General features: G+C 41.6%; 1 protein-coding gene across 1 annotated transcript in view; it reads left to right on the top strand.

Annotated features, from left to right (window-relative positions):
- LOC311226001 (obscurin-like protein 1) overlaps positions 1-26,157 on the top strand; it is a gene marked incomplete at its 5' end in the record, with an annotated part of 184,166 nt that overhangs the window by 69,529 nt on the left and 88,480 nt on the right. Inside the window, 7 exons of the mRNA XM_084311383.1 lie at positions 1,213-1,473; positions 2,125-2,436; positions 3,381-3,656; positions 4,497-4,603; positions 7,862-9,656; positions 14,629-14,778; positions 15,742-15,987. Coding sequence (XP_084167509.1) covers positions 1,213-1,473; positions 2,125-2,436; positions 3,381-3,656; positions 4,497-4,603; positions 7,862-9,656; positions 14,629-14,778; positions 15,742-15,987 — 3,147 coding nt within the window. The remainder of the gene's footprint in view (positions 1-1,212; positions 1,474-2,124; positions 2,437-3,380; positions 3,657-4,496; positions 4,604-7,861; positions 9,657-14,628; positions 14,779-15,741; positions 15,988-26,157) is intronic.

The raw sequence follows: 26,157 nt of genomic DNA, 5'->3' as shown, positions 1-26,157 counted from the left end.
GTACCCCTTCTGCTGACTTGTTGTACACAATTTGTAAGTCGCTTTGGATACACCTTTAAATGTACACCTCAAGCTGGAGTACATTTAAATTTTAACATTTTAATAATCTCTGCAAAAGTGTCTAATCTTGTTTAGTAAATAATCATTGTTCATGTCACAAAGCATTGCATTGTGTGTATTAGTTGGGGTTGAAATGAACAGATTTGATCACTTGCTTCAGCCTGTTGCCTCGAGGGTTGAGAGGGTGTACTGTAGTGAACTTGACCTGCATCATTTATGGACTGGACTGACACTTTGTGCAGTGAGAAAAACAACATGTGTTCAATGGTGATTCCCAGAGGGGCTAGGGCGAGGACAGAGGGGACAAACATAGCAGGAATGGGATGCAGCCAAAGAGGCTTCTTGACATTTACTGTAGTGTAATGGCTTTTATCCCACAATGACTGCTGTGTTTTTATAAGCGAAGATTAATATTATGTAATGGATGTTGATATTTTGTCTGATGTATTCTCCTTACTCTTATTTTGTATATGAACCAAGAGAAAAAACAACATTAATTTGGATGAATAATGACTTGTGAAATCGTGAAACTACTTGAAAATAGAATTCACATACACACATACAGTCTGTTGTTATTATTACATGCGTTTGGTCAAGGTCTAGATACACAAGTCCGTCCCAGTACTAGTGGGACAGCAAATATTATGCCAATTTATGGAAATGTTCATGGCACCCATGTTGATTTTCCAGTGATTTGGGTACTTTATTTGGTTTAGCGGCATCATACAATAAAGCTCATTTGAGTGTAAAACCTGAAGTATTTAAGTAATTAAAGTCAAATAGGTATTTAAGTATTTATATATTTAAGCAAGTTCACAAAGTCAGCTTCCCATTCATGTCAGTGAAGCAGCTTCAGAAATACATTTAGATTGTCTTGGTTCCCTGGGTACAATTTTTTAGATTTTCCCTAAAGATATAAATGTGAGAGGGAGATTCAGGTGGAGGCTTACTAGTAAAGACTACAGGCAGGGTACAGTAGTAACTTACCATATTCAATTATTCCATATTCAACCATTGATTGGGAATTAAGCTATTCTCTCTCAACAAGCCATTGTGTTGCTGACTTTAACCTGAGCTTGAGTGTTGAAAAATGTACAAATAATTCTACTGTAAAGCTTCCATTACATGCAATTTCAACGTGTCTCCTTGCAGGCACAATTGTACGGAAACTTCCACGAAAAGTGGATGTTCTAGAAGGAGAAAACGCTGCATTTTGTGTTGAGGTGGAAGAAGAGGAGATGGAGATACACTGGTACAAAGATGGCACAGAGCTGCGAGAAACACACCAGACCATCCTCAAGTCTTTTGGTAGAACTCACATCCTGGTTTTTGTCAACACAATGCCCAAAGACTCTGGCCTTGTGACTTTCTTCGTAGGCAGATCAAAGACGTCCTCTCAGCTGAGGGTGAAAGGTAGGGCCTTTAAAAAAATATATGATTGGTTATTGCAATATTTGAACTGGAAAAAAACTATTTGCATTTGAGAACCCTTGCACTGAAGAACCATATACTGTAACTCCATTAATATTATAACGTATTTGGAAAGCCCATGTATTTGCAGCTGTAAAGTCAATCCATATTGCTTGGATTGTGAGTATTCACCCTCTACCATCTTTAACTACGATTGAACACAATAGAGATACTTACGTTTTATTTTGTTTTCTATTTTATTTCTTTCATGTTTTACATATATAGTTTTTGTTTTTTGTTTTGCATATATATATATATATATTTTCTTTTTCTTTTTTATGTTTTAAAATAGTACACTCATTTGAGTAGTGGAAAAGGGGTAAGATTAAATAAGTGTATACTTCTTCCTACTCCTTTTCGAACATGTAGATTGAGTTGTTTTGCTTTTTGTTATTGTTTGTTTGTATTCATTGCATGTTCGAAATAAAGATTTCAAATCAAAATCAAATCAAAAGATTCTTCCTCTGAAAACCTAAAATAGAGTGGTTCTTCATTTGAGGTGTATAAACTGAGCCATCAATCATCTCTATCCAAAAAAAGGAGAATATGTTATTGGGTACAATCGTAATGTTTTTCCCTCGTTGTCTTCCTCAGAGGCCAGACACTGTCCTCCCAGTAGTCCGGTGGGTGTGCAGATCAACACAGAGAGAGCCAACGCTGCCTTACTCTCCTGGGTTCCTGCCCAGGACTCGCGGAAGAACCCCCCTTCCGGATATGTGCTCGAGAGGCAGGAAGTGGGCACTGGGTCACAGGAGTGGCTGCAGTGCCTGACCACTGACTCTGCCACCTCAGTGGAGATCCTCGGTGACAGCGTGCCGTGTGAGGCGGATTATCGCTTTCGCATCTGCAGCTTGAACAAATATGGCAAGAGCAACAACGTGGAGTTCCCAAGAGCAGTTCACTTAGGTAAGAGTCCCAACAGAGGCCTTGTGAATAATGGTTGTGTAGTTGTACTTTCTTCCAACATGGCTGCCTGTAACCATTGGTAACCACTTTCAAAAGACAATTTCTTTGTGTGGTGGCACAGTTGGTAAAACATTGGAAAGACTTGATATTACTGTTCCACTGAAACTTGTTTACAAGATTCAGTTATAAAACACTAGTTTATAAAAATGTTGTCATACAGTATATCAACCCAAACTGTTGTTTTGTAGCTACATAGCCACATGTGATACTAAACATGAAATGCCTCAATTATACATAATTCATTGTTAGTTTAAACCTGAATTGCAAGAATCATGTTATGAGAAATGCTGGAAAACACTGGATTCTACCATCTCTTGCAGTCCCAGTAACCAGAATACAAGCCCCCCTACAGGATGCCTTGGTGCCAGAGGGACAAGATGCCACCTTCTCTATTGAGCTCTCCGCCTCAGTTATTGGAACATGGTTCTTAAACGGTACTCAACTTCAGGAGGATGAGCGTTACTCCATGCGAAGATCACGCACACACCAGTCTCTTCAAATCAGAGGGGTGAGAGACACAGACAATGGAGCCGAACTCACATTCATCGCCTATGGCATTCGGGATTCTGCTGCATTATACATTCAAGGTACACATTTGTCACTTTTTCATATTGCATCCATATGCGTCTTGCTGTGATTACAAAACTGTCTGAAACGCCTCAAGCCCTACTGAAACATGATTTGACTTTTTGGCAAATCATGTTGATCTCAGTGGGACATTTATGAGATTATAAACACATGCAAATCTCTGAAAAATATTTGATTCTACAAAACAAATATTTTCTAAATGTTAATAGTAGTAGTGTAATACCATTGTTACATGTACATATTTAATATTCATATTTTAATAGCACCATTCCTCATGGTTTTTCTGAAATTTGCAGCTCCTCTAGTGAAGTTTTCATCACTGTCAGAAATGGATCGTAATAAATTTGTAGAAGTTGGGAACCCCATTGTACTCTACTGTGAGCTGTCAGACCCTGCAGCTCCAGTACACTGGTACAAGAATGGGTTGGAAATACAAACAGTGGAGGGTCTTCACATCCAATCAGAGGGCACCATGAGGAGAATCGTCATCCAATCTGCAGAGTTTTCACATTCTGGAGTATATAGCTGTGATGCCATCGATGATGTCATCAGATTCAATGTGGAAGTAGAGGGTGAGTGGCAAGTGGTTCTTGATAAAAGTGATGTAATGTATGTCAAGGCGACTAACATTATTTTTTGTGACCTTTTGACCTTTTTCTGATTTGTTACACAAAGATGTTCAGTGTTTGATATTCCAATTTGAAGTCTGACATACCAAAGCAAGTAATAAATGATTGATATAAACAACCTGTGCACAGACATAACAAGCCATCATGATATCTAAACATCCGTAGCCCCACCTGTGAGGTTCTCAGCAACCCCAGACACTGACATGAACAAGTCCATTGAAGCAGGCTGCCGTATTGTTCTACAGTGCGAGCTCTCAGAACCTTCTGCCCAGGTGCACTGGTACAAGGATGGGTCGAAGCTCCTCCCTCAAAGTGGAGTAGACATTCTAGTGGACGGCATCACAAGGTCATTGGTTGTCCAGTCTGCAGAATTATTCCACTCTGGGATGTACAGCTGCAAGACAAAGGGCGATGCAACCACGTTCAATGTGGACGTCAAAGGTGATTTCAGAGTTTTATGCTGAGCTATGAACCATTAACAAGCTCCCTCTTAGCAAAGCCTACTAATTGTGTTGGTAATCTTGTGTTGTCTCAGCAAAGCTGTTCATATATGTTGTCTTTGCAAAGCTAGTGATATAGTCGTATATGTGTCGTCTGTCACATTTCTTCTTGCCACGTATTAACAATCCCGCTAATCGCCATTTCTTTTATTGCAGTAGAGCATGTAAGAGAACATGAACAGTTTGTCTTCTGTCAATACATTTCATTAATTCCACAAATTATGATTAATCTTAAAGGATTATCTTGTATGGTTGACCATCTAAGATCTAAACATATCTGTAGCTCCACCCGTGAAGTTCTCGGGACTTCCGGAAATGGAGAGGACCAAGTCCATTGAAGTGGGCCACCCCATTGTATTACAGTGTGTGGTCTCGGACCCCGACGCCCAAGTATGCTGGTACAAGGGTGGGATACTGCTGAGTTCAGACTCTGGGTTAGAAATCCGTTCTGATGGCAACACTAGGACCTTGGTTATCCATTCAGCAGAGCTGTCTCACTCTGGCGGGTTCAGTTGTACCACAGATGATGATACCATGGAGTTTCAAGTGAATATCAAAGGTGACATTTACCACTTTCAATTCTGGCATAAAAACGTAACCCACCTCTTTACAAATGCCACTAATAAACCCTGCTTTTTGTGTTTTGGGAGATCCACAATACCCCTTAACATGCTTTATAATAGCATCACAGAACTGTTTAATTATTGCTCTCTGTGTTTAAAGTAATTTCCTGTGTCTTATCTTACAAAGTAATACCAGTCACAAGAATTCTTTTTGCAAAGTGTCCACAGCCTTGCATTCATTTTGAGTCTGTCCTGAATTCCCAATGCTATAGCTGACCCAGCGAAGTTCTCAGCTACCTTTGAAACGGAGAGAACCAAGTCACTTGAAGCTGGCAAACCTCTTGAACTGGAGTGTGAGGTTACAGACCCAACTGCTCAGGTGTGCTGGCACAAAGATGGGGTACAGCTCTTCTCGCAGGATGGGTGGGATATTCATTCCATTGACACCTTGAGGAGACTCGTTGTCCCGTCAGCAGAGGTCTTTCACTCAGGGCTGTACACCTGTGAGACTTCTGATGACATTATCCAGTGTGCTGTGGATGTCAAAGGTGACTTTTCTTTTTGGTTGTGTCTTAAACAGAGTAATCCGTAGAGCTTTTTGGACTGAGACTAAATGTGACTAACATGTATGAGTATTTGTGTTTGTCTGCGTTTCAAGTTGTGTTTGCATGAAGTTGCATCTGTTTCTCAAAGCATAGGACCTGACCTTGAATTACACACTGATTTATTAACTGAAAGTATGACACTACTTGTTGCTTTTGTACTGTTTGAATGTATCAATTTACCTCTTTGAAACCGGTCTGAGAAGTTAAAAACTAGTCCATTTGGGGAAGCTATAACTTTAGCCCCTCCCTCAGTCAAAAGTATAGTTTTCCATTGTACAGTCCACACTTATAATATGGATACTCATCCTTAGCTCCACCACTGCCACCCTCACCGGAGGTTGTCAGGAGCCAGTCGCTTGAAGTAACCTGCCACACTGAGCAACCCTGCGAAACCTCAGACCCTGCTGACCAGGTGTCGCGGCACGACGATGAAGAACAAGTTCCCATAAGTGAGGATGACTTTGAAATGGGAGTTGTCAAGAAGAGCCTCGTTATCGAACCAACTCACCCCTCCAACTCTGGGGCATATTACTGTGCGACAGTGGATGACGTTGCCCAGTTAATTGTACAAAACAAAGGTGATTTTCTTTTTGTCTTAATGTTTGTGTTTGTTATGTTTCCAGTACCAGTTGCTACTAACTCTCTTTCTGTAGCTTTTAGATTGGCCTCTTAGTTGGGCTTACTTTTAAGGAGCTAATACTCATAATGCTTCTTTTATCTATTTATTTGAAGGGAGGGAGTGGGGATTATCTCTTATGAGCAATTTCTTTCTTTTTTAAGAATTCAGAATAATTTACACTAAATTATTCCCCAATGATCACCTGTAGCTCCACCTGTGACACATCTGCTTGGCCTTGAAGTTGAGACGACCGAGTCCATTGAAGCAGGCCCCGCAGTTGTTCGGCAATTTGAGATTTCAGATCCCATTGCCAAGGCCTGCTGGTACAAAGATGGAACACAGATCTACCCACAAAGTGGACTTCACAGAGAGTCAGAGGGCAGCATGAGGACTTTGTCCCTCCAATCAGATGGCTTGTCCCTCCAATCAGATGGCTTGTCCCTCCAATCAGACGGCTTACCCTGTGGAGGGAGGTTTGGCTCCGAAAGAGCAGACGATGTCCAGTTTAATGTGGACATCAAAGGTGGTGTTCCACGTACACCCGTACCTACTCAATTAAGAATCAGTCAGAAGCATTTAGCTACATGCTTGAGGCAATCACCCAGCTCATTGTTTTCTCTGTGGCTTTGTCCAAACAGCAGGGCAGTGTCACTCTGGCGATGAGAGTGGCGAGATATCAGATGGGTCTGTCCAATGCACTGTGGATATCAAAGGTGATATAATATACTGTATTTCAACATCAAAAGAGTAATTCATTTTAACCCACCACATACATGCCACTAACAATGGTGGTGAATTTGTATAATTTCATCATAAGTTCAGTCACCTCAGGAATACTATGATTATGAATATTATATGCAGTACATATGTATTTTTCTTTTTTCTAGTAATTGCCATCCTTGATCTCATATCATTCCGTGCTGTTTTCTTTTGGGCTTTCAATGAAACATCTGGATGTTCTGTGAGCAGTTTGCTCTTCATACTAACATACATGTTGTCTTTGTGATGTCATTATTCATCTTAACAGCCATCTTTGTATGCTTATAACAAGCAGCTTGCGAATCTTGAAGCCCATCTTATGTCTTGTTCACCACCCGATCCTCTCATTCACTTCGCTGCCCCAAATATCTCCCCGTTGCAATGACAATGAACTCTTATCAAAACTGACAAAACAATATACTTTGAGTATTTGTTGTTGTTGTTTTTTGTTGTTTTGTTTTTTACAAATAGTAAGGAATTAGTGCACATACAGTATGTACAGTATAGTATTGTAGTATTGGGACTCTGCTGTAGTGGTAAAATTGGTTTCCCTCAATCTCAGACCTTTGCTGGTCGCCCCTCTTTAAGTGTTTGTCTTTGCAATGGATTATCCCATAACTCCTTCATGCTAACCTGCAATGATGTACAGTACCTTTTTGAGAAGAACTATTCTCAACAACCAACCAACCACTGAACACCTTTCTTTGTGTACATCATAATGCCTATAGCTACACCGCCAAGGTTCTCGACTGACCAAGAGACTGAGCAGAGCAGGTCCATTGAGGAGGTCCGCCCCATTGAGAAGGATGGCATTCCCTCCAAACCAATTTTCCGGATCTCCCGCAACAACATCGGAGAACCCCATCAAACATGTGAAGAACATTCCAGGCAAATGCCAATTCTTCGGTCAACGGATCACTGCAACACTGAACAGACTGCGGTTGATCAGTCAGAGGAGATCACAAATTGTCAACAAATAGTAATGGTAAAACCTGGGGAGCTATATCACTCTACACAGCCAACAATATCCCAATCTGATGAGCTCCATCACCCTATACAACCTACAATTGTAGAGACAGGAGTACTTGATCCTCACATACAGCCTGCAATGGACCAACTTGAGGAGCAGTATAACTCTGCTCAGGTGATCCAATTAGAGGAGCTCTGTCATCTGTTTCAACCTGAGGAGGAGCTTTCCCTGCCAACTTCAACTGTCCGATCAGAGGAGCTCAATAAGTCTCTGCAGACTGCAACTGTCCGACCAGAAACTGTCCCATCAGTGGAGTTCTCCAACTCCTTGCAGATCCAATCAGAGGAACTCTACAATTCCCTGCAGACAGCAGCTGTCCAGTCAGGTGAGTTCTTTAACTCCCTGCAGAGTATAACTGTTGAGTCTGAGTTATCCAACTCCCTACAGACTCAAACTGTCCAATCAGAGGAACTCTGTAATTCCCTGCAGACTGCAACTTCTCAATCAGAGAAGGTCAATAACTCCTTGCAGACTGCAACTGTCCAATCGAAAGAGCTCTATAACTCCCTGCAGACTGTAACTGTCCAATCGGAGGAGCTCTATAACTCCCTGCAGAATGTAACTGTCCAATCGGAGGAGCTCTATAACTCCCTGCAGAATGCAACTGTCCAATCGGAGGAGCTCTATAAATCCTTGCAGACGGCAACTGTCCAATCGGAGGAGCTCTATAACTCCCCACAGACTGTGACTGTCCAATCGGAGGAGCTATATAAACCCATGCAGGCTGCAACTGTCCAAACAGAGGAGCTCTGTAACACCATGCAGGCTGCAACTGTCCAATCGGAGGAGCTCTATAACACCATGCAGGCTGCAACTGTCCAAACAGAGGAGCTCTATAACACCATGCAGGCTGCACCTGTCCAATCAGAGGAGCTCGATAACACCATGCAGGCTGCACCTGTCCAATCAGAGGAGCTCTATAACACCATGCAGGCTGCACCTGTACAATCAGAGCAGCTCTATAACACCATGCAGGCTGCACCTGTCCAATCAGAGGAGCTCTATAACACCATACAGGCTGCACCTGTACAATCAGAGCAGCTCTATAACACCATGCAGGCTGCACCTGTACAATCAGAGGAGCTCTATAACACCATGCAGGCTGCACCTGTACAATCAGAGCAGCTCTATAACACCATGCAGGCTGCACCTGTACAATCAGAGGAGCTCTATAACACCATGCAGGCTGCACCCTTACAATCAGAGCAGCTCTATAACACCATGCAGGCTGCACCCTTACAATCAGAGCAGCTCTATAACACCATGCAGGCTGCACCCTTACAATCAGAGCAGCTCTATAACACCATGGAGGCTGCACCCTTACAATCAGAGCAGCTCTATAACACCATGGAAACTGCACCCTTACAATCAGAGCAGCTCTATAACACCATGGAAACTGCACCCTTACAATCAGAGCAGCTCTATAACACCATGGAAACTGCACCCTTACAATCAGAGCAGCTCTATAACACCATGGAAACTGCACCTGTCCAATCAGAGGAGCTCTATCACACAATGAAAACTGCACCTGTCCAATCAGAGGAGATCTATCACACAATGGAAACTGCACCTGTCCAATCAGTGGAGTTGTATCACTCCATAGAAACGACAACAGTCCAACCAGAAGAGTTTTATCACACCATGGAGATAAAAGATGTCCAATCAGACGGCACTATCAATTCTGTGAAACAAGCATCTTCCCAGTCAGAAGAGCCCTATCACACCAAGCACACGTCCACTGTCCAGTCAGAAGAGCCCTATCACACCAAGCACACATCCACTGTCCAGTCAGAAGACCTGTATCTATCGAGAGCATGTGACAGTCACTTGGATGATGATGTCATTGCAATTAAGGTGGATGTTGAAGGTGATTTAAACGGTTAGCATTATCAAACAAGAAAATGGATGGGCACAATGTTGACATTGTGTAAAATCAAGAGATTGTTTATCACAATCCTTGTAATTTTTACAATCTCTACATGTACTTACTTGATTTAGTTCATACTAAAAGAATACTGAAAGTAGTCAAAGTGAAACTTGTACTTGGGTGGTCTGTAACATTTTTAAAGATAATTAAGATAATTAATACATCTAACTTGACTGCATAGTAATTATCTAAAGTCTAACCAAACTATTCTTCTATTCAAATACTAATATTACACATACTGTATGTGTATGAAAAATGCCTCTAAGTATTAAGGACCTAATTAGCGCTAATTCAATTAACTCTTGATTCTTTATTGGCATGACTAATCTCAGTAGTGAGATTTTGCTCTTTTGCTTATTGGAGGCATAATTTTGTGTGCAGTCAATGATAGTGATACAATATTTTCTCAATATCACTTCAAACATCCCCAGCTCCTCCTGTAAGAATAACAACTCCTTGTGAGGCTGAGAGGAACAAGTCTGTTGAAGTTGGTGAGCCCATATTGCTCCGTTGTGAGATATCAGATCCTAACGCTCGAGTAACCTGGTACAAGGACGGGATAGAGCTACTTGAAGTAATTGGACAAGACATGCAATCAGAAGGTTATATAAGAACGCTGGCTGTCCAATCAGCAACACTGTCTCATGCAGGGATTTACAGCTGCAAGACAACACATGATGCAATGCAGTTTCATGTGGACATTAAAGGTGATATATAGTTGCTTTCTACTGTTTTGTCTATGTCATGGTCTGCACCCACTGTGCTTTTGCTCAGCATATGAAAACATAGGGTTGTAGGTGCTCACTTCAGGACTTAGGGGTAGAGAAAAAAGTTCACTTTGAACTAATGTAGAGTGGGTGTGGTGCTCTAGGGATAACACAGAGGGGTCGAGGTGGAAGGACTTTGCTCCAATATTTCTTAACCTGTTCCACCCCAGGTGAAAATCCACATAAAATGTATACCTAGGTAAATGGAATATTGCTCCACTTCTACAAGGGCTATTTGCATATTCTTGGTATCTAGGTACATCTATGGACGTCACCTCAGTGAATGTATTCACAGTGTCAGAAATATTGTGTCTATTACTAGGCTTGCTTAAATTGTGATGAAACAAAGGAAAATATTAATTATGATTTTTCTTTTCATCTTTGACAGTGAATAACACCATGATAATAATGACCAAACTTAAAAAACTGCCACTGACCTCGTTCAGTACCCTCTTGAGATCATGTGTACAAAGAATCTAAGGAAATTAATAAAGGGAAGATGATAAAACCGAAGGTTCTGTATATACAGTACTGAATTCTCCCATCCGGACCAATGCAATTTGAAATATTATTATAGAATATATGCTTATACATTACCTTATTATAGCCAATTCACACATTTATATATATATATACATATAGTATCTTTCAAATGCCCGAGTTCAATTTGGATTTAGTATCACCAGGCGTGCATAATAACAGATACTGATATCTACTGTAATCGACTGTACTTTTTTATTTCCCCCACAGTGCAACCGTTTTGAAACTAATTTCAGATCTAATTGTTCCTACATGCTAACAATAGGGAGGAGAAACTAACTGCGTTTCAATATTTGTCAAAAACGTTACCTTTTGTGGCTTATTATCGCGAATTATTTTAGTTATTGACATATTCATAATTCAACTCTGAACTTTGAACCCCCATAGAACTTGAAGGGAAATGTAGTTCGGACGCTGATCCACAGCTATGCATGCCCTCGACAAAATGGCCACAAAAAAACTACAATTCCCATGGTTCAACATTTTCAAAATGGTCGCCGTCTCGGATTATAGTTCAGCAAAACGAGAAGGTAAAACGATATAATGACACTTTTAACCTATTGCTAAACTAACGTATTGATGATAATATACATCCTACATGCTTTTGTGACATGTTAGTGATGTTAATACTTGAAAAAGTTTGATTTTAAAATCGCAAATGTATTGCATCACTCATAAAAATATGAATATGATCATAATGTCAAAAGGGGTCTGTACCGACCCCGTGGGGGGGAACAGGTTGCACTATAATGATAAATAACAGGGATGTCAAAGTTAACACGATAATAACGAGTTAACGCACATTTGTTTGACACATAACACGTTTGTATTATGATGTCCCTATGCCTGTAGTTTAGGAATCAGCTGGTAACGTTAAGTCAGATGGCGATAGCAAACAGCAATGGATAAAGAAAAAGGTATTTTGAATGGCAAGTTCAGCTACTGCTGTCGATGTGAATTGAGTTACCACCGAAGTACATCTAGTCTTACCTGGTAACGTCAGCCTTCTTGTAGCCTTTCCTTGGGGCTGTCTGTGACACATAACGTTAAATCCATCCATCCTTGCCAAGAAAGTGGCGTGGCTATATAAATCCACATTAGTTATTCTTGCTGATGGAAACGGGCTAACTATGATTTATTTTCGGCTTGTTAGCAACTCTTGCCAGTTAGCATGTTAACATTACTGTTGTAAATATACAAACGTTCTGTCAGAGTAGCAAGATGGTGATGACACGTTCTGAATAAACAAGCAAACTGATCATGTAACAAAAAAATAATTGTCCAGTTTCTGGCATGTTCTGGCAGTAGAGGCAATAAATTAACACTTGCTGCATAGCTATGCTGATGTAGCATGAAGATGTACTGTAAGATAACTAGCAGAGTTGTTGTAGTTCCCTGACCATGACAAAACAAGAAGTGACAGGGTTTATGGGAAATGTGGTCTTATCATGAGAATTAGGTTACCAATACCTTATCTAACTTGACAACATAAACATTCTAAATGGACCCAAGTTTATTTCCTGTTGCAATGTTTGCTAACGCAATAACTGACAGGAAATACACTTGGGTACAAACTGTTCCCTAGTAACAGAATTCCAGTGAAACCATCTATACAGTTGCTCAGAGGAAATAAACAGGGGCCGATGCTGTTCCCCCTAGCAACGGAGACCTTTTCAGAAGTATTCTTTTGCTATTCCGTTGCTAGGACAGCTTTGGCCCCTGTTTATTTTTTGTCAGCAATTGTATTAACATCGATCTATTTTATGCTAATTGTATGTCTAACTTACTGTATTTTCTGCTGTAAAGCACCATGGGCTGCAATTTCTGTATGAACGGGCTATACAAATAAAGTTGATTATTATTATTAACAGACATTGCAACAGGAAATACAAAGAGGCCTGTTTATTGTCAAGTTAGAAAAGGTGTATATAAAGGTATGGCAACCAATATGAAAATGTTACATATTTGTTGAATATTCTCCTTGTAGCTGCTTTAAGGTACATTTTGAACAGATAAGAATGTGCGATTAATCACAATTAAATATTTGTATCGATTGACAGCCCTAATTAATAATAATTTAAGTGTAATTATTGATGGGAAAATAGTGATATTAGTTCATTTGGACAAAAAGGCTTACATCTGGGCTGTATACATTGTTCTTAACTATATTCTGAGCTGGCTAATAACTTCTTTCAGATTAATGTAAAGACTGTGTGGCAAGAAATGTATATATATTTGTTTAATCGTGAGTGAAGATACAGGCTTTATGGAATGTGTGACTGTTATTTCAGTGTTACAACAATGCTTCAAGTGTATAAATATTTTAGGTCTAGCTACACAATCAAATCTGACCAGTAAATTGTGTTTTGTTTCATTCAGAATGATGACAGCGACTTTTATTAACCAAGTATATTCTTCATATTCAATCCTGTAGCTCCACCTCTGACGTTTTCAGCAATATCTGAAGCTGACCAGAAACAGACAGTCATGACAGGCTGTCCTGTTGTTCTCCAATGTGAGCTCTCAGATCCCGCTGGCCAGGTCTGCTGGTACAAGGACGGAATAAAGCTCCCACCTCAGACTGGAGTACACATCAAATCAGACGGAATTATAAGGAGTCTAGTTATCCAATCAGCAGAGCTGTCTCACTCTGGAGTATACCGTTGTGAGACAAAGGATGATGACATCCAATTCACTGTGGATGTAAAAGGTGACCCTTAGACACTCTATAGTACATAATATGTCTTGCAGTGGCGACTAACTTTGACAGCTACTGGTTTATGTTTGGCAGATCGCCTAACATAGGATGGTTTATGTTTCTGCTTCCGTAAATCGTACACCAACCCTCCCAAAGGTGACAAGGACACACAGTGTCATGGATGAGAAGCATTCTCGCATAGATTGAACTCGTCTTACTCAAAAGTGCCATGCATGTGAGCCACCAGGGGCAAAGTTGCTAACCTTGAAGTGAATGAGCGAGTGAGTGAGTTAGTGACAATGCTGGTGACAGAGGTGCTTTGCATGTAAAAGGAAAAACAGCATTTCCCTTGAAGTGATAATTTGGCTTATTTAACTTAGCTTTACTGAGTCAAATAAATGTCTAACCCCGAAACAGGCTCATCATACAATATACTGTATACAGAACACATGGCAGCCGCTCGATCAATATGCTTGCGTAATGCGTAGATACCTTACGTTAACTAATATTTGGTGCCTCTTAATCTTTTTCTTAGGGTACTAACTAAAGGCAGGTCCCAAACTGAAATGAGACACTTTCTTCATAACTCTGCTTCTGTTTTTCTGTCCTCGTCAATGTGTCAAAAGTGTGGATAGCTTTGAAGCTTTGATTCTTGCACTTCCTGCTCTTGGGTTGTAATTATCTTTCTGTGTTAAGTTGTGTGTCGTTCTGTCAATTCACACTTTATTCTGAGGGACTTTTTCCCCCCCTTTCTTTTTCATGTGTTGAATATATGTTATCCTCCTATCTTGAGATTCTTTGCAACTGTTAGGTTAGATATAAGTGAGTTAATTGGAATCGGTTTTCAAAAATTGTTTTTTGTAATGAACAAACCTCATGTTTCTTTTGCGATCGATGAAACCCATAGCTCTGCCCGTGAGGTTCTCGGCACTTCCTGAGAGCGAGACGACCAAGTGCGTCCTGGCAGGCTGCCCTGTTGTCCTCCACTGTGAACTCTCTCGTGACCCCACGGCTCACGTCTACTGGTACAAGAATGGGATTAAGCTCCGACCACAAAGTGACGTAGAAATGCAGTCAGACGGTCTAGGGAGGAAACTATGCGTCCGTTCGGCTGACGCTACGCATGGCGGGACCTATCAATGTTCGACAGCAGACGACACCATCACATTTAAAGTGGAAATCAAAGGTGATGATTACTGTGAACTACCATGTCTGTTATCTAATCTAATAACTGTGTATAAAAGGAGCTTGAGCTATTTCATCACTGTTTTACCCAATGCAAATGGCTTACTACTCTTGGCTGACCCTTTCCAAATTCAGTGTAAGATGTTCAGAGGAACATTGCATGGCTGAGTGAACAGTTTCTGAATTCGCCAATGTCGACTAATATTTACCTCTTTAAAAAACATCTTTCTCTCCCACAATACGTCCAAATACCATTTAGGCCCAAGAATTATACCAGTTCCAGTGGCAGAGAGATGCAAATCCATCGCAGTTGGTTCTCCAATTATACTGAAGTGTGAACTCTCAGATCCCACTGCCCAGGTTACCTGGTATAAGGATGAGGTGGAGCTCTTTTCCAGAACTGGCCTTGATATGAAAAGAGACGGCAGCTTCAGAAGGCTAGTCATTCATTCTGCAAAGGTCTCCGACTCCGGTCTCTACAGCTGTAGTCTTACTGACGATGTTCTGACATTTCAGGTGGATGTCCAAGGTGATTTTCTTTTGCTGTTCCTGGTCTTCATTAATAATCGTGCAAGTCTCCGACAATTACACCCCTTTTTTCCATAACTAATCATGACATTTTCGAGTTTATAGTCCAGATACAGTATGGTTTTATAAAACTGTTAGGTAAATACCTGCAGCCGACCATGTGTATTCAAAGTAACTAAAGAAAAACTGCGTTTCTGTCTGTATAATAATGACTTATCTTAACAATGTCCTAACGTCTTAACAAGTGTTCTTCAAATCCTTTGAAAACCCCCCTCAGCCACTCTCGTGAGGTTTTCAGCTCTTCCAGAAGTAGTGAGAAACAAATTTGTTGAGGCGGGCTGCCCGATTATGCTGCAGTGTGAGGTTTCAGAGTCTACCGCCCAAGTCTATTGGCACAAGGACGGAGCTGAACTGCTCCCGCAGGCCGACTATGATATCCAATCAAAAGGAAGACTGAGAGTGGTGAACATCCAATCAGCTGAAGTCAGACACTCTGGGTTGTACAGCTGCAAGGCTGATGACGACCATATAGAATTCAAGGTGGATGTTGCAGGTGATCTGAGTATTTTGAGTTCTGTCAAAATCACTAATGAGTGTCAATTATCGCTTGGTATATTCAGCAACCTACAAGTTGGGTGTCGAGCAGAATAGCTAAGCTAACTCGTAGTTGATTTGTATTCCATTTAGTTGCTTTGCTTACTAGCATTAAAATGGACACATTTTCATATTGTGTCCATTTGCGTAGTTAAAGGTCCCCTCCACTCAAAAACTATATATTTTTTTCTACAACCCCTCTTGGACGCATGACTTTGATTATGCAGATTGTTATTTGTGCAGAACTTGTCACCAGAGTGCCGTTTTCACATTCTTCCACTGGAGAGTGGGATCTTCTCTGTACTTCCTCAAAATCTGAGCTGTATGTGTGACGCAACTAAACATGCAAACGATTTTGAATGAGGGAAAAGGTGCAGCTAAGCCATTTTCACCGTTCTATTGAACATCTTTAGTGGAAAAACCATACCAAACAAATTGTTATTCAATATACGATTTTTTAAAGTGTGTTAAAAACACACATGGAGGGGATTTTTACCCCCCAATGTTTTTGATAAGTGGATCCTATTTTATTCTTGCCTTGATTTCAAGCTGTATTTTCAGATACACTAGAGGCCAATCACAGTGATGAATCAGGGTAAAATGGCTTCCAAATACGTCAAAAATACCATGCACAAAAACAAACAGTGGTACTGTGCTTCAGTGCATGTGCAATAGTCTAGATATTTAGCTTTTAGTAATAGTGAAAAGGCTGTGATTGAGACTGCAACTCATTTGAATGCTCAAATGAGTGCTGTATTGTGTCCTGTTTGTATAGACAGTACAAATGGTTTTGATGTGGATCCTGTTTTATTCTTGATGAGAGGACTTGATTATTTGGCGTACTCTTTCCACTGGGCTATTATTACCCTCGGCTTTCGACTCTGTATTAAGGGAATGTGGAGTAACAATTCACAGGGAGTGACACTTTTATCAGTTGGAATGGCACTTTCACAAAATAAAATTTTCATGGGATTTAAAGCTGCATTTTCAGATAGAAAAACAGCGGACAGAGCGCTTGAGCGCCCAGAAGGGATTCTGTATTAGGGAGCTGCAGATAGCAAAGGAAGGAAACATCTATAAAAAGAATTATTTAAATGATTATATTTGACTAGTTAATTTGTACAACATTAAAAGCCAACATGTTTTGGTCGACACTGGCCTTCATCAGGGCAACCATAGTAATCACATTCACAGGTGGTATAAATGGGGTTGCAATGGGTGGAGCCCAACAATGATTAAATTATCCAGTTAGGAAACAAGTATCAGTGCATCTCTGACTTAAAGGCCAAATTATATTTTACGCATGCGGCCATGCGCATGGGTATGCGTGACGTAAATTCCGTCACTGCTCTTGTCAGCGCGGACATCACTGCTCTTGTCAGCGCGGACATCCGAATGGGTGTCCGCGTGGCTCCCAGATTTAATTGTTATTATTATTTGTTTTGCCTGAGTGTGTTATGTCTGGTGCTCTGTCTAGACAGTATGATCCTTCTTCGTGTACATTTCCGGCAGATTTGACACCTTCCGGTGTCAGAGTGTGATCCTAGTGGGCCTGTGTGGATCACGTACACTTAGACACCACACATTTACTATAAACAGAGCGTGCGTCCGTTTTTTGAGTATATCAAGTTTCAAGTTTCTTTAATAGTTGTCATACAGAAGTACAGAATACTTTTGTACAAAATGCTTCTTACTGTTGCGCTCCAGAGACTGTGCATGACAAGATAAGTATGAAATAAAAACATAGTAAAAATTAGAAGAAAAAAAAAGAGGTCACAGTGTTCAGTTTAGACATATGTACAATGTTCGTAGACGTAGTTACCATACAATATACAATACTGTGCAGTGTACTAATATACAATACTATATAGTGCAAGGCATAAATGGACGAGGTGCAGTTTAGGTACAATTCACAGTAGGTGTACGAGTTGTAGTGCAAATCCTTTATCAATAAATATAAAGTGTAAGTGTGTTTGTGTGATCTAAAGTGTGGAGAGTGGGTGCTGCAGTGTGTTGTTTGTTTGAGTGAGTGTGTGTGTGCGTGTGGGTGTGTGTGCTGTGTGCATTTGATGGTTGTTGCATAGTGATTATTGTTCGTTTAGCGATTATTGTTCGTTTAGCAGCCTGATGGCCTGGGGATAGAAGCTCCTTCTGAGTCTTTCTGTGCTCGCCATAAGACTCCGGTATCGCTTGCCTGACGGCAGCAGTTCAAAGAGGCAGTTGTTCGGGTGGCTCGAGTCCTTAATAATTCTCTTAGCCTTCCCCTTGCACCGCTTGTTGTAAATGTTCTGGAGGGTGGGAAGCCCCCCTCTAATTGTGCGTTCGGCTGAACGTGTCACTCTTTGTAGTCTGCTACGGTCTTGTGCAGTGCTATTCCCAAACCAGGAGGTGATGTTGCCGGTCAGGATGCTCTCTATTGTACATGAGTAGAAGTTCCTAAGGATCTTCTGACTGACTTGGAACTTCCTTAGGCGCCTGAGGAAGTAGAGGCGTTGTCGTGCCTTCTTCACAACACTGTCAATGTGTGTGGTCCATGTCAAGTCCTCGGATATGTGGGCTCCGAGGTACTTGAAACTGTTCACTCTCTCAACTGGTGCCCCGTCGATGCTGAGGGGGCTGTAGTCCTTGACCCCCGACCTCCTGAAGTCCACAATCATCTCTTTTGTTTTGCTGACGTTCAGGGAGAGGCAGTTCTCCTGACACCACTGTGACAGGTTCTCTACCTCTTCCAGGTAGGCCCTTTCGTCGTTGGCAGAGATCAGGCCCACCACTACTGTGTCATCAGCAAATTTGATGATGGTGTTGTTGTTCCGCTGTGCTACGCAGTCATGTGTGTACAGGGAGTAGAGGAGGGGGCTCAGAACACAGCCCTGGGGGGCCCCTATGTTGAGCGTGATGGATGAGGAGGTGCAGTTGCCGGCTCTTACCACCTGGGGTCTGCCCGTCAGGAAGTCCAGGACCCACTGGCACAGGTCATAGTTCAAGCCCAGGTCCCTGAGCTTGGCTATGAGTTTGGAGGGGACTATGGTATTGAATGCTGAGCTGTAGTCGATGAACAGCATTCTCACATAGTTCCCCTTCCTCTTGTCCAGATGTGATGCTGCTGTGTGCAGCACATGGGCTATGGCGTCCTCCGTGGACCTGTTGGGGCGATATGCAAATTGCAGAGGGTCCAGGTTGATGGGGAGGGAGGAACAGATGTAGCCCTTCACTAGCTTCTCAAAGCACTTCATGGCTATGGAGGTGAGGGCTACAGGGCGGTAGTCGTTGAGGCAAGCGGGCGTAGATTTTTTGGGTACAGGGATGATGGTGGACTTCTTCAGACAGGTGGGGATGACGGCCTGTTCCAAGGACAGGTTGAAGATGTCAGTGAATACCGGGGCCAGTTGGTCGGCACAGACTTTTAGGACGCGGCCGGGGATGCCGTCCGGTCCTGCTGCCTTCCTGATATCCACTTTTTTAAAGATCCGTCTCACCTCATGCTCTGTTACCCTGAACACTGAGTCTCCATCAGCAGACCCCCCCCCCCCCCATTGCCGTGGTTTGTAGGCTGGTGTTGTTATTCACAGCCTCAAACCTCGCATAGAAGGAGTTGAGATCATTTGCTAAGGAGATGTCACTGTTCAGTTTGAGGGGGGTTCCTTTGTAGTCTGTCATTGTTCTGAGGCCCTGCCACATGCCTCTAGAGTCAGCCTGTTCAAACTGAAGTTCAACTTTATCCCTGTAACGCCGTTTTGCCTCTATTACTGCTCTCCTGACGTTGTATCTTGCCATCTTGTGTTCTTCCATGTTGCCTGTCACCAGCCCGGTGTTGTATGCTGATGTGCGCACTTTCAGAGCCTCACGGACGGATTTGTCTACCCAGGGCTTTTGGTTTGGGTAGATATTAATTTTGGTGGTGGGGATTATTACTTCTACCTGAGTACAGACATAGTCAATCACCGTTTCGGTGTATTCGTTAATATTGGCTGTATCAGCGCCTTAACACTTTGAGAGCCAGCCGTGTTTTCCTTTTTACCCCCTTGAATGCCCACATTCACTCCAATGTTAACGTTAATATCACCTAATCTATGTTTAAAATCTATGTCTAATCTGCCCGTCGCTTATCAAAGACTCATTTTCCAGTCAACATTGTCGTAGCAGATTGTTTTTTTATCGCTTCATTTCCGTTTTGAAAATCACTCGTTTTCACGCCTTTTACTGGAATATTCTAGAACGGTCATTTTTCTACCTATTTATAAATCGTTTTCAAATAAACGCTAGATGATCGATAGTATATGTGTAGTGTACGCATGCACGCTTGTGCCGCCAGTTGAAAATCGGTTCTCCTATTTCCTGACCGCGAGCAGAGTCAAACAGCCTATCACCATAATCACATAAAAGCTTATATATCCGTGAAAACGGGTCTGATTATCCTAATACTGATAACATAGATTCCTTACCTGAGATCAGATGGTATCCAACTGGATTATTCCAATTCCTGATCGCCATTCGAAAAAATCGCTCATTTGATTGATCCATCGTGTATACAGTAAAACACATATTCCCCGCGGCTCCGAGGCTCCAGAGTGAAGCTGGTAGACCCCGGTTACATGAGTGAGAAGTAAAATGTGGAGTGCAGGTGTTTTTCCCCATTCATTTTCATTGAGTCCAATCCAAAAGGGTGATTTACCATCTGGGAGACGATAGGGGGCGCTTTTTTCACATCTGAGCGCCTGGGGTGACTGGATCTCCAACGGTAGACTCGCTTGATGCAATATGATTTCAGATCGCTAATAAAAAAAAATAAAAATAAAAAGAATATTCTCGTGATGGGCATTCAACCCGTGGGGGGTAAACCCGAGAAATCTCGCGCGTGGCATGCAAAGTGTTAAGGCCCTGGCCTGTCCACGAGAGTGTGGATATTTTGCAAAACTCACATTTTCCTCTACGTTTGGGCCTTTCATCCACTTATAAACGGCATTTTCGGTATAAAATAATATTCTTTTCAGTGGATCCGTGTAGCCATGTTAAACATCGTCTAGAAGAGCAGGGGTCGTCAACCCACGGCTCTGGAGCCACATGTGGCTCTTCAGTGGCTCCCTGTAGTTTTGAAAAATAATAATAATATGCAAATAAATAACGGCTATTTTTTTTTTATATATTAAAAAGTGTTATTTCATATTTCATCCTGCGCCTCTCCCTGCCGTCTGCAGGTGGCTAATCTTGAGTTTCCGACCCCCCAGTAAGCTAACCATGCAAATCCCCAAAAAGAAAAGTAGAGGGTTTAATTCAGCGTCGACAGATTAATTTGCTTCCACTACTAACGATGCAGGCTTACCTGTATGCTTGATATGTCACTCGCCACTTAAGAAAATCAAAAGCATGTATTTAACAAACTGATTTTTTTTCTAAACACGGTTTTATATTAACTTAATAAATAAACAAAACAGAAAAATCTACTTATGTCAACAAAAATTTCCAATAGGCTTAACTAAATAACAGATACGCCCATAAAACGCTGAAAACAACCAACTGTACTAACGAAGCAACAAGAGTATTTTAATGAGGTTATTATTATTATTATTATTATTATTATTATTATTATTATTATTATTATTATTATTATTATTATTATTATTATTATTATTATTTTGCCACAAGATAGCTTACATAGAACATGAATAGCCTGTCTCAGACTGACTCACATCCAAAAACACAAGCTTGGATGGTACCTATGTCGCGGGTATACAGAGGTACTGGCGTGCCAGCTTTTCCGGATTTTTATCCAGGGAACAAGCGGCCCTCACGAGAGAGTCCCGCAAGCAGCGCATCTGACGGCTGAATCTGTCTGATGGCGCACTGGAGTAGATAGAGAAACGATATGAAATATAGAAATACTGTAGATTCGTTCATTAGAGAAAACTCATTTCAATAATATATTATGCCTTGTTCTATGCGCACTGTCAGCCAGCCTTTATGCGACGGAGAGATACAAAGAAATTTACAGAACATAATCTCCCGATTCAGATACAATACAAACGGTTCCAAAGATATAAGGGTGTTTTCACACCTGTAGTTTGTTTGCTTTGTTCCGATTCAGGGAGACACAGGGACTATAATGATACAATGTTGCACTTTAGTTTGTTTGTGTTCACACGGCTGTGCTTCTAGGAGTTACTACATATCATCTGATGATGACCGGATGGGCGGGGGATCGTTTATAATTCCGTGGGCAGCGTTAGATGATTCATCCAGAGTGGGTCATATGTTCATCATAGCAGTTTATATGGAACACGTTAGAATATAACGCTGAATCTTACCGTGGCTTCCTCGCGCCGCTGGCAGATGAGCGTGGAACAGAATTTTTTCTATTATGGGATGGAGAAATGCCCGATCCATTTCCAGGTAGTATAATAGTATATACGTCCAAATCATGTTGTTTTTGGGGATGCACGATAATTATCGGGTTTATCAGTACTGTGGTAAAACTGATAGCGTGTGGTTTAGGAACAGGGAGTTTTTCACAAATCCAGCGCTCCCTTTCTTGGCTGTGACGTAGTCACGTTACATTCGGAGACAGACAGTCGATCTGCCAATTACGTCCCACGGCTTGCACCCACCTCTTCTTCTTACCACCAATCAGAAGCTCTCGTTCGTTTATTTACCTCCGGATTGTCAGCCATTACTCTACTCGGAGCTAACGTTATCTCCCCGCCAGCCACATTGACAAGTACCAGCGCTTATACATTACTGGCAAATGTCTTGTTGCACTTGTGGCAACGAGCGTTGTCAGCATCGACTTTAGTAAAATAGACCCAGACTTTTGAACATTTCGTTCTGTCCGCCATTATGAGAGCAGAGCTGTCTGTACTCCAGCGCAGCACCCGTGTGAGTGAGTGTGTGTGTGTGTGTGTGTGTGTGTGTGTGTGTGTGTGTGTGTGTGTGTGTGTGTGTGTGTGTGTGTGTGTGTGTGTGTGTGTGTGTGTGTGTGTGTGTGTGTGTGAGTGAGTGTGTGTGTGTGTGTGGGAGAGGAAGAGAGGAGAGAGCAGGCAGCCCGCTCCCCGCGCAGGCAGAGAGACACAGAGGCAGGAGAGACAACGGCCAACAAGATTAGTTTGCAACGTTTAAATTCCTCAAAAAAAAACGATGACGTCGGAGCTTATAAATACTCAAAAAAGAAAAAAGATTTGATAAAAAAAAAATATATATATTAATCTAGATTAAAATGGCTCAAAAAAAAGAAAAAACCTGCAGAAGGCATTCAAAATATGTGTGTTCTACCCAAATAATGACCAGAAGTAAGTCCTTACTTTTTCTTCCCTCCTTATGTTTCTCAGGCCAGGTGGCCCATTACACCATGAGCCCATCTCCCGTTTCCAAAATGCATTACAGACTGTTTGAAAAAGCTGTTTTGCTATAATAATTGGTAATGAAATATCAAAATAATGTTCAATAAGATGTACTTGTGTTTAATACGTTGTTTTATTCAGAAGTAAACACAAATAAATAATATTACCAGTACAGTATCTAGCACACTCTCAGGAGCAAAACAGACAGAATCATTTCAAATGTGACATGGCTTGAATCAACTGCTCCAGTGGAGTTGCTCAGTGGCCAATGGTGTCAACTGTGGTTGTACTGGGCAGCTCCCAGGTGTGAATGGAACTGTGTGAATGTGAAGCAGGGCGTTCCTGAAAAAGAACATCTGTGCTCAGCGAACCTACAACGGGTAAATAAAGGTAAAAAAAAAAAAAAATGTAAAAAAAAAAAAAAAAAAAAAAAATTAGATTAATGCGTTAATTATATTATCGCGCGATACTAGTATAGCGTTAACGCAGCACGTTAACGCCGTTAACGGCCCAGCTCTAATATATATACAGTTAAAAAAAATATTATAATACAATAAATATCGGTTATCGGTATCGGTATCGGCTTGAGGAGCATAAAGTTATCGGTATCGGTATCGGTGTCAAAAAATCAATATCGTGCATCCCTAGTTGTTTTTTCGAGTTATTTGCACCGATCGATGTTCACTGTGTCAAGACGGAGTCTCTCTAACGATAGCGAGTGCCCGGACCACATATGGATGAGCACTACCGGTTCAAAGGGTCATTTCCGTTTGGCGATCTGCCGATCGGCCACCAGATGGCGCTCTTGAACCGCTAGAGAGTTGAGTGGAGCTTTGCAGTGTGTCTCAGGGCTCCGGAGGGGAAATATGATTTCGATCACAGATTTTTGAAATATTGACATCAAAGACGAGTTACGGCGTCTTCGGCAGAATGAGCATGGCTAGGAATGACGTCTTAACTCGTCATCGGCGATCATAGTGTTAATAGCGGATCAAAACAAATGCACGCGCGAGCAAACTGTCACTCATTGGTCAGATTTTGGGGTGTCCCCCCCCCCCCCCCTAACCCTGACTTTACTGATGACCGCGGAGAGAGAGAGAGAGAGAGAGAGAGAGAGAGAGAGAGAGAGAGAGAGAGAGTCCCGCACGGTGCAGGGTCTACTCTGCTTGTTGTATCTCCGCTGTAACAACGTGCAGCAGCAGCACTGTTCGACAGACCTTTCAAAGCCCCTTTCCCTCATTCGGTCACTAAACTGTCTGTACACTTCAGTGTACTTGTGTTCTCCAGCATCTGACGAATGTGATCGTCTGCCCAAATATCAACGCAGTGTACCTCATCGCTGCTCCACGTTGACCCACGACATATTATTATTATTATTGTGTCGGTTTGTGTTAAGTCGATTGCATTCTCACAGCGTACGAGTCGCGTCGGGTTCGTTTGGAAGTGCGCCGAGATCACCCTCTCTAGGTGGTCTCGGCCCGCTTGTTTTGTTCCGCAACAGAATGTGATTGCTGTGTTCATATATGCCCAACTGAACCGAAATAGGGGGGAAACGCTCCAGGTTTCGGATCAACAGCTCCAAACGAGCCAGGTGTGAAAACGCCCATAATGTTTGTTGGCCTATTTTCACACCGCCAACAAAGTACTGGGTCCATTGTCTCTTATTCAGATTTTCTGTCACTACATTATTTTACTTTTCAGTTTCTGCCGCCAATTCTCCACTTGCACAATGTGGGGGCATCATATCGGGTTACGTCTTTAGCCGGGTAGACTTCGTCCGGCCCCATCACAATACATGTTTAGCAACTTTTCTCCCATCAATTAAACAACTTTATCGTCACTTTTTTCTTTTTTAAAAAAATAGGCAAACGTTTGTTTACTGAAAAGTTTACTGAGAGTTAGCCACATTAGCATTTAGCTCCGCCTAAATCCAATACCAACAGTTTACCACAGATGCCACGTCGATACTAATTGAGTTATATGTCTCATTTAGGCAGAGCTAAATGCGAATGTGGCTCCACTGTTAGAGTTAGCCACATTAGCATTTAGCTCCGCCTAAATCCAATACATTAATCTGTTAGATATGGGGCATGAAATGAGACATATAACTCAATTAGTATTGACGTGGCATCTGTTAGACCCACGTTTGATATTCTGGAAAGTTGTGAACGTTTTCTGTTAATCTGGTAAACTGTTGGTTGTATTGGATTTAGGCAGAGCTAAATGCTAATGTGGCTAACTCTCAGTAAACTTTGTACATGAAATACAGCCCAAAAACCTTAAAAGACCCCGCTGACAAACACACTTTACAAATGTTTGCTTACTAAATAATTTTTGTAAGTAATTGAAAAAGAAAAAAGTGACGATAAAGTTGTTTAATTGACGGGAGAAAAGTTGCTAAACTCATGTATTGTGATGGGACCAGAAGAAGTCTACCCGGCTAAAGACGTAACTGGATATGACGCCCCCACATTGTGCAAGTGGAGAATGGAAATCAGCTCACTACGCATGCTCAGACTGTTTTTGTATTTGAGATATCGCTTATTGCCACCTACTGGCCAGGCATGCTTGTTGGAGCAAATTATATGCGTTTCTGCATTTGCACCTGAACGGAGGTATTATAAATACCCTGCCGTGTGGATAATTTTTTTCAACGGAGCGTGAAAATATCAGTTTTGAAAAATATCTATATACGTGTTGTCAGGGCCTAAGACAGAAAGATGATACACAGAGAAGTGACAATCTTACAGAACAATACAGTTATTATTGACTATTAACTGTAGTATATAAATATAACA

The sequence above is a fragment of the Notolepis coatsorum genome (assembly GCF_963971535.1).
Source record: "Notolepis coatsorum genome assembly, chromosome: 3".
Taxonomy (NCBI): domain Eukaryota; kingdom Metazoa; phylum Chordata; class Actinopteri; order Aulopiformes; family Paralepididae; genus Notolepis; species Notolepis coatsorum.
This window is presented reverse-complemented; position numbering and strand designations above follow the sequence as displayed.